At 39.9% G+C, this 14,867-nt stretch overlaps 1 protein-coding gene across 1 annotated transcript in view; it reads left to right on the top strand.

Moving 5' to 3' along the window:
- Positions 1-827: 827 nt before the first annotated feature.
- aig1 (androgen-induced 1 (H. sapiens)) overlaps positions 828-14,867 on the top strand; it is a 29,226-nt gene continuing 15,186 nt past the window's right edge. Inside the window, exons 1-3 of the mRNA XM_085372716.1 lie at positions 828-1,091; positions 10,244-10,399; positions 14,186-14,287. Coding sequence (XP_085228842.1) covers positions 951-1,091; positions 10,244-10,399; positions 14,186-14,287 — 399 coding nt within the window. The 5' untranslated portion in view covers positions 828-950. The remainder of the gene's footprint in view (positions 1,092-10,243; positions 10,400-14,185; positions 14,288-14,867) is intronic.

The following is a 14,867-nucleotide window of genomic DNA, read 5'->3' as shown; positions in this document are numbered from 1 at the left end:
GCCATCACTACAGCAGCTATCAGCTTTTCACTTCAGCCTCTGTGTGATTTTTGTTTCACGTGTCGTATGATTTTTCATATGTGCATATAGAATCGATGGGTGCTGCCTGTTTCAATCAGCTGTTATTAGATGATAAAATTGCGATTAAAAAAACTATTAAAAAAAGCCCAAAATGTAACACCAACATACAATACTGTTGCAAATAAGAGACTAATGCTGCAGAAAGCCATAAATCTGATGATTTATTACACACAGTGGTGAAACAAACATTTTAATTTGTTTTTTATTAGTTATTTTATGAGTGCGCTCTCACTGCTGACACTTATTTTTAATATGTTGGCTGGTTGCACATTACAGCTCTGACACATCATAGGGCTACCATGACATAGTCCTGTGAAGGAGATGATGTGTCAGTTTGTTGGTATATCAAAGTGAAATTATTCATTCACTTATTGATTAAACAGGTATTCTTGGTATGCGTTTACTGTTCTACTGGCTTTATTCCCACTAGTTTCATCAACATTTTCTGCACCACCAGCTGAATGAATGCACAGTACCCGAACCTTTGGGTCATTTGTATCTCTAAGTGCAGATTGATTTTTATTTAATTACAATTTTATTTTGGATTTAAACTAAACTAAGCTTTGATGTGTTTTTTTATTGTCCTAGTGTGCTTTATTCTAATATTCTTCAAGCTACGTGTTCCTTAAGAAAACAGCAACATACTGTAAGTCCCGCTATAACTGCACGGACTGTGGAGATTACACTCCTCCCCCTTTCATCATCACCATAACACGGAAGCAGTACACAGACAGTAGGGGGGCAGGAAAAGCACGGACAGGCAGGCAGGTTAAACCAAGTAAAAATACGGACACATAGAGACATTAGGGAGGTGAAAAAAAGCGCAGGCAGGTAGACGGACAAACAGATACAGGTGCAAAGCGAGCATCATGGCGCTGATCCCCTCGCAGGTTCTCCGGGTCGCCATCCTGCTGTCTTATTTCTCCATCCTGTGCCACTACAAAGCCTTAGACATGCCGGCACACCAGACCTACGGAGGCAGCTGGAAGTTTCTCACCTTCATCGACCTGGTGAGATTTCACGTCTAATCTGATCTCAACCCTAAACACCCCGATGAAGTTACCGCGCAGCTCGAGGCGATGCACGCGCTGGAGAGAGTGCGCGCGTGGCGCTGCGATCACATTTAAATTCCGCCTCCTTGCGCTCTTTGTTTGACTCGATGATTCGTCGGCAGTGGCAGAGGGAGGGGTAAATTACACGGAGTTTCACTTGTCTGCAGTCGCGTTTGAAGCTCGCAACGTGGTTAGGTGCTGAGGTGAACCGGAACAGGTGCGTTGTGGGGTAGAAAGCTCTCCCGTCATAAAGGCTTCCCCTTTCGGGAGCGCGCCGCGGGTGCACCGAACCTTGTGAAAGCTTGCAGTTGGGAAGTGTCAGAAAAATGATGACGAAGGACTGAGAGGCTCAGAAATGACAGGGATGTGGGATTTTTAGTGCTCGCTGATTGTTGGACAAGAAAAAAAAATCGGTAATAAACTGTCAATCAATTTCTCAGTTATTTCTTATGTGTTTTAAAGAAGTTTGAAACAAGCTGCAGCCCAGAACATATCTGTACTAAGAAAGTGGGATTTACACTCAAGTCCATTTTAGACCATAGACTATATATATAAAAGATGGACATAGCCACTGGGATGCTTGCACTGTTGGGCTAGATCAGACTCTAATCACCTTCTCAAGAACACGTTCTGGAAAATTCTCTTTTCTGACTTGCAGAATGAAATGATTTCTATAAAATAGACTTGATGTTTTATTCAGTGAAACTTGAAGCTATCTGCCAAAGTGCTTACCGAGGTCATGGAGCAAGGACACCGAGGGATGCTTTCGCATAGACTTCCCATAATCTCGGAGTTGTTTCGCACAGCACTAGGGTCAACTCCTGGTGGCCTTTATAAAGTGCCGGTTAAGGCATTTCGGGTTGATGATGTTGATCATCGTGCACACTCACGCTAATAGCAAAAGGGAATAAAAATATGGTGGTGAAAATATGCATAAGTTATCTGTAGGTCCTGCTTGTGAACAAATTTTGCTTGTTTTAACTTATAAATTAGTTCTCCACTTTACAGACATCATACAAGACAGATGTAGTTTGGAGAAAGTGGCTTAAACCAGCAGAAGGTGTCTGTTGTTGTTGCACAAAGTCTTCTGGTTGCATAGAAGGCTACAGGAAAACGTTTAGATTTCTGTGTGACCCCAGTAAACAGTAATGATATAACCTGGATTTAGGTAGTAATCGTTGTGACCGGACTCAAAAGCCACAACATAAAGACTGATACCTTTATCCACCCCTCATCAGGTGTAGATCATCACACAGGATCAGGCCCAGACAAAACACAAAAACTCCTGTACAGTGTCTGAATAGAAGATAAGTGCCTGCAATCACCTGCAAAGCTCAATGCACAGAATTTTTTCAGTGCTCAGTGTCCCTGTTTTCTCAGTGGCCAATCAAAATCAAGAAGAAGCTTGACCCAATGATATAAATTCTGTGTTAACAGCAAAGGAAATATGTTTAAGTGCTTGAGAGTGACCTCTCAGGGGCTAAAGACACATAATGTTAAAACTAGAGATGGTACGATACCACTTTTTTATGTCCGATACCGATATCATAAATTTGGATATCTGCCGATACCGATATGAATCCGATATAGTGTTTTTAATCACTAAAAATGTTTTTTAATATCTTGCTGCTTTTTGTATAAGTTCATACTCAAGTTACAAAAAACAAACAAACACTAAAGCCATTCTGTTGTACCTGTATGCAAAAAATATACTGCACCCAAAATATTTCATAGTTCAGCAATACTGATCAATCTAATAAAGTTAAACTTACTCCATCCTTCCTATTCTGGTATTTTAAAGAGTAAACAACCTAACCAATAGGGTTCTAAAACTCCCAGAAAAAAAAAATAAAAATAGGGGAACCCCCCCACCCCCACCCCCCACCTCATGATGCTTAATCGACGTAATCAACTTTAATTTGATGCAGTGTGGAAACAAAATGCACAGAAATAAATTATTTTTCAAGAATAATTAAATAGATTCAACATCTTTCTTCAACAGAATTGCAGAATTCACAGATGGTACCTTCCCAAAGGAAAAAATACTATAGTTTACTAGGGTATATTAGACTTAACAGTTACTATATACAGTAATGGACTTCTATACATTTTTCATCAGATTAAAACTTTGGGTGTAAGATTCGGATAATTATTTATTAAAAGCTAGACATTTTAAATGAGAATAAGAAAGAAAAGTATGTCTTTGTGCCCCCTTTTCCCTGTTAATGCCTTATTGGCCCCCCTGGCTAAACTTTGCTAGATCCGCCCCTGCACAGTTACCAGCCATCAGCTGCGTAGGAAAAGATCCTGGTGTACAAAGTAATATTAAATAAATTCTAAAAACAGCTTATCAAGCTTAAACGTGCTGCTGTTGTTCAGCCGCTGGTTTCCTCTTTCTGGTGCAAAGTGGGCCAAAAACAAACAAGAGAGACTCGCTACAGAAAAGCCGATCAGCTGATCATTGATCAGTTTCATGATTGAAGTAGCAGCAGGAGAGGGAGGAAGAGAGAAGAGGCAGTCGCTCCATAAATCGGTTGTTAAGCTTAACGTGAGAATGCTTTACAAACATTCAGAGATGAACTTACACACTTGCTTTACTTCTCTCTGGTATAACTTTCTCGGAGATGAAATGCCGGTTTGGTAGCGAGGCTCCAAATACTGAACCAGACTGCCGAGAGGTCTCGCAGCCACAGTCGCTCTATCACGTGACGCACACTGCTCCGACGTGCTATGGTTATGAGCCGAATTATGCCATGTCGCAAGTTTTGTGAGGTGCTTTTTTGATATTTAATGGATCGGATTACATTTTTTTTATTTCTCTCCGATATCCGATCCAGTAATTTACGTCAGTATCGGACCGATACGTAATATCGGATCGGTCCATCTCTAGTTAAAACAACACTGAAAGCTGATATTAGCAGAAGCTTGTGATTGACAAGGTGTGGACCAATGAGAGCGCAGTAGTGAAAATGCGCAGCATCCCCTAATCTTGAATAATAAAGCGTTTGAACGTTGCGGCTCCAACCCTGAGTGAGATCAGTGGTCAGCGTTCATTGAAGATTGTGCCCGTGTAGATTTTATTCTTGTACACTTACATGGTGTATCATAACGTCTCACTGTCCATTCAGTGCATGTGCTCTTTTTGCATCCATTTGTGCAGTTGTTGTCTTGTCACATTGCTAAACATATTTGTATTTTATTTGCTAAAAATGTGCAGAACACACATTAACAAACACAGAGATATAAACAAAAAAAGTAAGATCTAATTAAAACGTTTTTTTAGATGGTGCAATAATGTCATTGAAGTGAATTCTGTGGTTTATTCTTGCATTGAAAGCCTGATGTAATAACAGCCCTAATTCTTTTTTTTTTTTGCATTAAAATCTTTTGTTTTCTTCTCACTCACTTTAGTTTCCAAGTTTTTGTGATTCATCAACAAGGAAGCGCTCATGCTTCTTTTTGCTGCCTTTATGCTTTCTAAACGGGGCTGTACTGCGTTGCACATATACGATATGATATTTACCTGTGATTACCTTGTGCCTAAATATCTAGAAAGATATCTGATTAGTTTTATGATACAAAGCGCAGCATTGCGTTGGTAGCCAGACGTCATGAGAGTTGCCAGAGGTTAATCATCAGCCATTATTTACTTACAGTAGTGACTCTAATAAAATCAGTTCTCCTATAGAGATCAGTAAATCGTGTCAGCTGAGTTTTCATTTGTGTGGTGACTGCTGACAGAGCGATATTGTGTTTGTTTTCTTGTGCTTTAAAATTGTCTTTGTCTCTGTTAGATGAGTTTATTGTTATCAAACTTCTTATTCTGAATATATTGTTAATTACTGATAACATACTTTATATAGTTTATACTTTATATAGTTTATTATAGTTGCTGCCAGTCGAACAAAGCAATTGATTACTAAAACCTGAGGGCTGCAATGACGGAAGCTGAAGTTTTTGCACTGGTAATATTTACTTTGTGCTGCAACGCAAAATGAAGTGCTTGGGCTAAAGTACACCGCGTATTTCCTTCAATAGTTGCAGCACATGTGTCGCTGTGAGGCCATAAAATGTGCACAACGGGCATTTTGTCTCGGCGCTCTTTACTGTACTTGTAAAAGCTGCTTAACATATCAGCTGAGAGGCAGCAACAGGCCAAACATTAGTGTTCACAATCAGTTTTCTTGATTCTCAAGTGTTATTAAATTAAGGAAATTATGCTGCAACGAGAGGCACAAAACTGCAGACACACACAGCTCCCATTCATCCCGAACAATGCGCTCACACATGCACTCACAAAGAGGGACTTCTGTTAGAGGCCGGTTCTGTTAGGCAGTCATTCACAAGCACGCTTTAAAGTTGGTGTGAAGTCGCTATAAAAAGCTAACCAATTTTAGAGAAATATCCAGCCAGTGGTTGTCTTCTTTCTGCAATGTTTGTGTTTGTAGAGGAAGCTAGCTGACATTTCTTGTTTTGCGTGCACCGTTTGAGTTCTTGCTGTCGTTATCTAAATGCGGCTGGGATGTCGATGTGTTTGTTCATTCACTGGTTGACATCCATTGTTAAAGAAAAGTAAAACAACAACACATATCATATATAAAAATGCTCATGTTCCACTGATTGTGCTTCACAGTTTTTACAAATGTAATCGATTTTGGCCACTAGCCATATTCTTATCCCTGGCTGCGATGGCTCATTAATGTACAAGGTGAGGTGAAAAAAAGAAGCAAAGTGCAAAAGACAAAGGTGTGTCCTGGGTGATAACTCGGGGGGGGGGGGGAAATGTCACCTCCACCCCTCCAACCTACTAATGCAGACTTTGGACGTTTCTAAAATAGGCACATTATCTCTCGAAAGCCAATATAAGGACACCTTGCAGGCTCTACAACATGTCAGGATTAGAATACATTAGACTTTACAATAATTGTTTTATATAAAACTTCTCTTTAAATAATCATTATAAAAAACATGTTGCAGTTATCAGCAGGTTAGGGGACCTTTTGTCGTTCTCATTCAAGGAAGTTTCCTAACAGAATATTCAACATTTCTTTAAATTAAATAATAGCTACAGTATATCCAAGTTGATGTGACATGTTAGACATGTTACGTGCCTACAGTGCTCTGCAGTTTAGCCTCTAAAATACTAGTCGGTGGTAAGGTTTCTGTAATGCATGGCATCTCTTTCTGTACTTCAAATACAGGCACATGTTGGGGGGGGAGTTCAGAAGTGTACCTTCAAATTGCTGCAACACAATTTGCCCGAACCATCTGAGTGTACACGTGGATCAGCAGAGCTATAAAAACAAAAACAGCAGATGGCTGCGCTCGCTGATTACCAGTTAGTGCATTAGCATTACGAAGATGCCAGATGTAATCATGACCCGTTACATATCACATGTTGTTCCTCTGAAGAAATATCTTTGCACAAATCAGCACGCCACGTTTCTATAGCTACGTTTTTTGATAAGGTGCGCGTCAGGCAGCAGCACATGCTAATTAAATTTGCTCAGAACTGAATATGTCTGTGACTGATTGGCCTGTCACCAGTTATAGCCGCTCAGCTGAAACAGGTTTGTCTGGCCTATCGGTAAGTGGATTTCTAATTTTCTACTTGTAGTAGTAATAATAACAATAATAATAATCCTTATTTATACACATACCTACATATTTATAAATCTGTGGGATTGATCAATTTGGCATGTATAAACTTTAGTTTAGGCCCTTTTAAAGGCAAAATAATCTCTGAAGAGCATACCTGTGTCTTTGTGAGCATGGGAAATAGCTGTGTCATATTTTCCACATTAGCCCTCTTCCCCCAGTTAACTGTACCATTAAAGACCTGTACACACCAGCAGCCAGGAAACACACTGCACTGCAACATCTGGCTCCAGCGTTTGTGTGTATCAGTTTCTCACGAGGAACACAAAAGCCTCAAAATTGATGCAGTATTGATACGGAAACGAGGGCTTGAGTTTTAGGTCCATTTCAGAATTTCTTGTGTGCGTGCCTGTGAGTGTGCTGTTGCTGCTCATAGTTCTCATGGAAACCTATTATTTATGTAGCAGGCATGCTGCTTTAGACATGCTAGCTGTCTAAGATTTATATTTGCTGTCCACACATATTTCAGTGAGTAGACACACACATTTATTTAAGCTGCCCGCTGTAAAATGCCAGTATTCACCAGCAGAATCGTGTATATACCGAAGCACCCATAACTATGTTTTAAAGCCAAAATGCCTGTAATGACCAGCCATCATCACACCGGGCGATACCTAATAGTCTCAGAGGGAGGTTTGAGGAGAGGAGAGGTAGTCTGTGCCTCCTCTCCATCTTCCTCTGGAAGCGAAGGTCACATCCATCATTGCGAACATGTTGAAAGTGTTTCCTTACGCAAAGATGGGTAAAATATACAGAGCTGGTTTTCTCCTTCACCACAGCCCACTTAATGGAGATTCTATTGAAATCGAGCATTTGAAGTGTGAAGTATTTTTGGTGCATGTTGAAAGAAGCCACGTGTGGTTTTATTGAAATATTGTGCATCTCGTGAGGAATAGTTTTTGCACGCAGGTCACAGTGTTTCCTGCTGGTGGATGATTCTGTCATGTTGGACAAACACTCCAGAAGTCAGTTTGAGAGCTGTTAAGCTCAATTTTGCTCTCAGGGATTCATGCAGCAGTGCCCTTAGAGATTGTTCCAACTGTTTTCTATATGTTTTAGGTAATCAGCGACAATAATAGCCAGTTATAGCTGCTAGTTTCTTCACTGTACCTGCTTAAAGGAAAGCTCTTCGGGGTCTTTGCATCTTATTACGGCATGGCCTATTGTCATGTATATTTACCTTTTTCTTTGCTCGATATACAGTAACTACACTATAATGCCTTTTAAGTAAGGTTCTGTTTAACACAGGAACTGTGCAGGATGTCTTTGGCATTTAAGTGTTTCAAGCCTGAGAGCACTGTTGCTAAGTGATGGGCATGAATTGGAAATATCCCTCCTCCCTTTTGCAGGCAGCAAATTATTTTTGTTCACTGGATTTCTGAATTAAGTTTAGAAAGAAAAGAGCAAAACCCACTGAAACTTTAAGTTATTTAAAGTGGACCTATAATGTTGGATTCCAGCTCCATGTTTTTATTCTTGGACACAAGAGTAGGTTTGATTAAAAATGACCCTTAGTTGTCCTAGCTGTTTTAGCTCCTCCCCCTTTGCCTGTTTCTCTGCAAACACTCTTGTGATTGGCTGTCCCTCACAAGTAGAAGGTTTGAGCAGCAGGTGGATGGAGCTTCCGTGCTCACAGCCAGAGCTGTGAACCTATGATAGAGACTGACCAATGTAGGCTTTTAAAAAACAACAATGATATTTAGTAATTAAAGTACTAATAAAAACCAATATCTTTCCTGACATTTTTTTTCTCAGACTCATATCGAAACATATTTTTTAACAGTTTTTTTTTAATGTACTTCTATATCAGTCCTTGTTAGGATGATATCACAGTGCAGTTTTTTAAAAAGACTTCATTAATCTTAATAATCTTCACTTTCACAGCAAATCGCGGATTCTTCATTTGCGCTCAGCCCGACTCTATCAGCTGCTTGTTGTGTTTGTGGTTTTCCAAACACGAGTAACGCCAACAGTGAAGTTCCAGAGTGCCCTCTGAAGTTGTACTATGAAGCAAAATGAATGGCTTTGCGAGCATTGTTGAGCTTTAAGGCAGAGTTTCGTGTGTGTTTTTAACTGTGTAAATCACCATGGCGACCTCTGCTGAACAAACTGGTTAGGCTTGTTCTGAGTTTCACTTTAAAATCGTTCAGTTTTTAAGTACATTACAGTACGTTACAGATTCTGTGCTTTACACTTACAAGCTGTTAAACTGTGCCACACTGACTAAATGAAGCGCAAACTGTGTGTCACGTTGGTAGGGGAATGTGCATGTGTTCATTTAGCGATGCAGAAAATGTATATAAGGTATAACTAATTTTAATCAGCTGCTAAGTTGCTTTTATGCTGCTGGAAATGCAGCTACTAGAACACAGAATGTCTGTTCAGTCAATAAAATTTATTTCACTTTTTGATCTGCCAACAAACTCAAGGGATTTCCACATTTTTGGCAGATAAATGCTGCCCACTGTGGTGACCCCTTTTAAAGGAACTTCATACAAAGTTTTTCAACACGGTGCCAGTTTCTTTGAACTAGCTAATACCAACAGCTGCTCTTTACTAAACCCAATCCTAACTGCTAAGAGAATATTTGTGGGCTTTTGTTGGTTGCTGGAAGCAAACTTAAGCCAGAACTACTAAAATGATAGAGATATAGCACTCAAATAACTCTTAATAGAAGTCTATGGGAGAAACTGTTACACTTAACATGGTAGCTGTCGTAGCCCTTTTAGCTGAAGAGCTAATCGGCAGCTGAACTGGTAAACAAGCATTATGTGTTTATACGCCTCTCTGCATTTAATCATTCCTTATTATTCATCTCTGGCTCTCTTCCACAGCGTGTCTTTATCCTGTCTTCTTCCCCTCATCCACAATCAGTTGTGGCAGATGGCCAACCTTTCCTGAGCCTGGTTCTGGTGGAGGTTTCTTCCTGTTAAAAGGGAGTTTTTCTTTCCCACTGTTACCAAGTGCTTGCTCATAGGGGGTGATCTGATCTGTTGGAGTGTTCTCTGTATTATTGCAGGGTCTTTACCTTATAATGGAAAGTGCCTTGAAGCAACTGTTGTTGTGATTTGTATAAATAAAGTTGAATTAATTTGAAACATAAATGATAAGGACAAAAACACTGGCCCGCCCGCAGATTACCCCTACAGGCATAGAAACCAATGCCAAGAAGCTCCCAGCATACAGCGTTTGTACTGATGTTAATGCCAGAGGAGGTTTGAAACTCTGTAGTTATAGCAGATAACGATTGTGTTGTTGCTCTGGTTCATGACAGTTTCAGGTGAGTGGTTTGTAACTATGTGCCTGGGCACAGCCTGTTTTTTTTCTTTCAACCACTTTTATTGAATTTGACCGTCTAAGCTCTTTTTCTCCTCCTCTCTTCATCTCTTTGTTGTGAGAAAGTGTTTGTGCTGCCAAAGAGCTCGCTGAACTCCCCCTGTTCCTCTCTGCAGGTGATCCAGGCGGTGTTTTTCGGATTGTGTGTCCTGATCGATGTGTCCAGTCTGCTGACTAAGGGAGGCGACAGCAGGGAGCAGGAGCGGCAGCTGAGAAAGCTGATTGGCCTGCGAGACTGGATGATGGCCGTCCTGGCCTTCCCTGTCGGAGCGGTGAGAGGATTAATGCACATAGGCAAGCACGTACACAGGCAAACACACAATAGCCCGGGAATGGATGGGCTTGCCTTGCAGGAACTGAAGGCCGGAGTAATCCATTTTTAGTATAATCAACTCTCCGCCATGCTCCCCTTTTCTTAACGCCTCTCTTGCCCTTATTTTTCTTCCACTCCTGAGGGTGGTGGCAGTGTCCTACCAACCTGTAATCATGGAAATTGTTAATGTCAACCGCATAAAAATTGTCTGACATTTTCAGTCTCACCTCATGGGGTGATTAATGTCTGGGAATGATGCTTTAAATTGAGCTTTTTTTCTGATTTGGCGCATGGTTGGGTTAGCCCGAGAGCCTTTGACCTTGATGGTTCACATAACAACAACAATAAACTATTTAAAAACATCAGAACTATAAAATCTCATTACACCAGGTATCTGCAAACGATCACACTGCAAAGCACAAAGGTCTACAGTTTACAATGTGATATCTAAACACTGTCTGGTGCCAACAATTATTGTTTTTAACTTTTTTTATGTAATTTGTTTATTTGTAACAGGGACAATGTTCATTATTAAACATTGCTGTAAATGCCGTAGGCTAATTTTTCATCCATAATCCCTGGCTAGACCTTAAAAGCAACCTAAAAACAAAACAAAATATATAATATCGACATTCTAAAAAGAAATAAAAGGTAAAAAGAGAAAAAAAAGGCAAACGAGAATAAGCCATACTAAAAGGAAACAACTAGGAAATAGGAGAATAAAACCAATTTCCCCCTGAGTGATTTCTTAGTATTTTTAATATTTGTTTTTCATGTTTCAAATCATTAAAAAAATAAATACAAAATGCATTTTTTAAATGATGATTTTATTTATTAAGGGAAAAAAGCTGTGCAAACACACCTGATCCTGTGTAGAAAAAGTAATTACACCTGGGATAAAACTAACGCCGTATTTCACAGAAAAAATATCGTACTGATAGTCGGTGATTATAGTGTTGTGGTCTGAGGCTGCTTTGCTACCAGAAAAATCCTGAAGGAGAATGTCCAGCCATCAGTTCATGCCTGAGGCTCGAGCTCAGTTGGGTTGTGCAGCACAACAATGACCTGAAAAAACACCAGCACGTCCATTTGTGAATGGTTCGATAAAAGAAGGTTTTGGAGTGGCCTAGTTAAAGTATTAATTTAAGTTATCTTAAATGGCATGATTGAAAACTCCCCAATGTGGCTGAATTAAAAGAATTCTGCAAAGAACAGGGGGCTGATATCAGTCCACAGCAATGCGAAAGACTCATTTTCAGTTATCACAAATGCTTGATTGCGGTTCTTGCTACCAAAGCTGGCACGATCACTTATTAGGTTTAGATGGGAATTATTTTTTCACTCAGAGTCAGGCAGGTTTAGATGGCTTTTTTCTATTAATAAATAAAATCATCTCTTAAAAAGCTAATTTTTGCTCTGCCGCAACTATGGATGGTCAGCGTGTTAGTAGGGAAACATGAGATGAAAAGGGTCCCGGCTGGTTAGCAGCAACTTAAAAGTAAAAGTGAAAGAAGATCAACAGCTGCGATTGCTCACTCAGTTAGATGGAAAAAAATGCTGAAAAGAGTCACCAGATATACTTTGGCTACATTCACATACCTGGGTGAACTCCTTTTGTGAGAGTTTGTGTAAAGAGAAAGAACATAGATTAACTGGATGTGAAAATTTACTGAGGTTAAAAAAATGGGTGTAATGGTATGATGTGCTTCATCTTTTTCAATCCTGCTGTGAATGAACAGAACAGAGAAAGCACTGACGAATCATCCAGACAGCCAGACTTTGACCTCTGTCTAATCCATTTTTTTTGCAAGGCTGGCAGTCTTTTGCTTAACACACACACTTTTATTCAAGATTTTACTAGGCAACGTGCCCCACAGCTGGCATACTGGAGAATTTGTGTGGCTACCTGACTATTACTGTGTCCTGGCTGTTAGATCACTGGCACAAGATCATAAATATTCATGCTATAGACTACCAGACACTAGTGTCAAACACAGTTGATCTCTAAACCTAAATAACCCAATAGTTCCTGGCTCTATTGGCACACACACACACACACACACACACACACACACACACACACACACACACACACACACACACACACACACACCTGTAGAAGCTGTTAACTGGTGCGTGTGAATTGGCCTCACAGTTTAGGTTACATACAGCACAACAGGTGCAGCTACTACATTACCACAGGTAATGTCTCAAACTTTGCCCGTCTGGTAAAGGAAGTGTGTGCATTCCTGCATATGTTGCTATAGCTCTATTTGTGCATTGCATATATGCGTGAGTGTGGAGTGTGCATATATTGCAGGCATTTGCACGCGGTATGGTGTGGTGGAAAATTGTGGGTGCCCCACAGGGGACAAAGTGCACGCATTGTTTCCCGCCACCACTGGCCTGTTGAAACAGAGAACATGCCAGTCACGGTATAAAAAGAGGTTGGTTGGTTCAGATGCCTCGAACTGGAACGCAGATGCCTGTCAGGTAATTCCACCCTCGTCTTACAGAACCTGGACTGGCCTTGATCCAAACCGTGAAGATACATTAGACTGGAAGCTGGTCAGCTTATGGTGGGTTCAGGTCATGTGGGAAATCTGATTGCTGCAATAGCTGCATGTATCATTGGGAAGTTTTTGGTTTACAGAAGGCATGCAGAAGGTATCACAGATGACCCTCATGTGTCTCCCTCCAATGTCCTTCTTTACCCAATGGATAAATGAGGACAGTGTATATGTATCTCTAACAGTAGGTAAAAAGTAGAGTGTAGCCTAATGCATGTGCCAGGGGCCAGGTTTTCACTGCCTAAGAACTAAAAGATGTAAGTAGTCAACATGCATGCACATGTTAAATTATTACATCCACATGTTAAATTAAAAATTAGATAAACAACATACATATCTTAAGCATATTGTATTTTAACAGACTGTATCCAAAAGATGGATGCTGTCACCTATTGGTTCCCAGACTCAGTTCCAGACTCCCAGACTGCTGCCATTTTAGTTTTTGAAGCCAGAAAAGATCAAATTGGGTTGAGAGGGTTACAAGCTGAATCATAAACTGTTCAGGTGCAGTACACATATCTGCTAGTTAGTGCTAGCAAGTACTAAATTTTCACTCACCAAAAATACAGCACACAATCCTTCGATAGTCTGTACCTCACAACAAGCAATAATATTTGTTAAAATAATTTAATTAAAAAAACAACAACTGAAAAACTGCTATTTGAACCAAGAGGTTCATGGTCATTGACTTGCTGTTGCCTCAAGTGGCCATTAGAGGAACTGCATTTGCACATTGATTTCATTTGTTAGTGCTGGAGTTTGCCTCCTGAACGATTCTCTATTGTCTGTTTTTATTAAATTATACTGAGATTTCACTTTCTGCTGACTTTTTTACTCGTGTAGCATGTCACAAACATTGAATTGGCTGTCTCTGTAACGCTTAACTGCATTTTCCAAGGTAAATAGTCCCAGTGGGGTACCGTCAACATATTAAATAACCACTGATAGAGTGTAATGAAATGTAAGTGGTGGATATGAGGAATGTTTCTCATCACTGACCTGACAACAGAGCAGACGTTGTGTAGGCAGGACTAGTTCAGAAACGTTGTGCTGCATGCTAAAAGTCACTGTTTTTGTCCACTTATCTGGCACTGATGTCTTTTCCATAAAGTGTGTTGCACTTTAGTTGCTAACTTTTTGGGGTTTTTTCTGTGTGCGTGTCTCTCTCTCTCCAGTTTGTGGTGTTTACTTTCTGGAGCCTCTACCTGTATGACAGAGAACTGGTCTACCCCAAATTACTGGACAACTTCATTCCTCAGTGGCTCAACCACGGCATGGTGAGTTGGATTTTCTCTACAGATGTTGTGGTTCAACTGATCATACGACTTACTGAGATTACAACACATAAGGCAGAGCTGTAGAGGTAGATGGTGAAGGAAAGTGATGAGATGCAGTAAATGTATTTAAATTCATTGGATTAATATAAAGCAATCATCAAGGTCTGAAAGAAATGGAAAGAAGGAAATTTTCCTCTTCTTCTCAACTTTAGATAAATAATAATGAACACTGAATGATTAAAGAAACAAAGAATTGCTCAAATTAATAATTAAAAAAAGTCACTGAAGGCAGCTTTTAAATTCTGCTGCTATCTGCTGATATAAGTTAGTTTCACCAGTGTAATACAAGAAGCCATTCCTTTCATCCACACATGAATTAAAGGTAACGTATTTCCATATTTTTCCATGATAAGAATCATTCTCCTGGCCTGGAGTAGTCCAAATTAGAGTTGAGTGCTTCAAATTAACTGTAAAATTATTTGGACACATACCCATAGAAACACATTTTTTCTTCTTCGTAGCTTCTTCTGTATGAAGGGTATTTACTCAGTCTTGAGCACATCAACATGCAGTTAGCCAG

The sequence above is a fragment of the Diplotaxodon limnothrissa genome, linkage group LG15 (genome assembly GCF_057381915.1).
Source record: "Diplotaxodon limnothrissa isolate DT_005_m linkage group LG15, D_limnothrissa_male_GT1.1, whole genome shotgun sequence".
Lineage (NCBI taxonomy): Eukaryota > Metazoa > Chordata > Actinopteri > Cichliformes > Cichlidae > Diplotaxodon > Diplotaxodon limnothrissa.
This window is presented reverse-complemented; position numbering and strand designations above follow the sequence as displayed.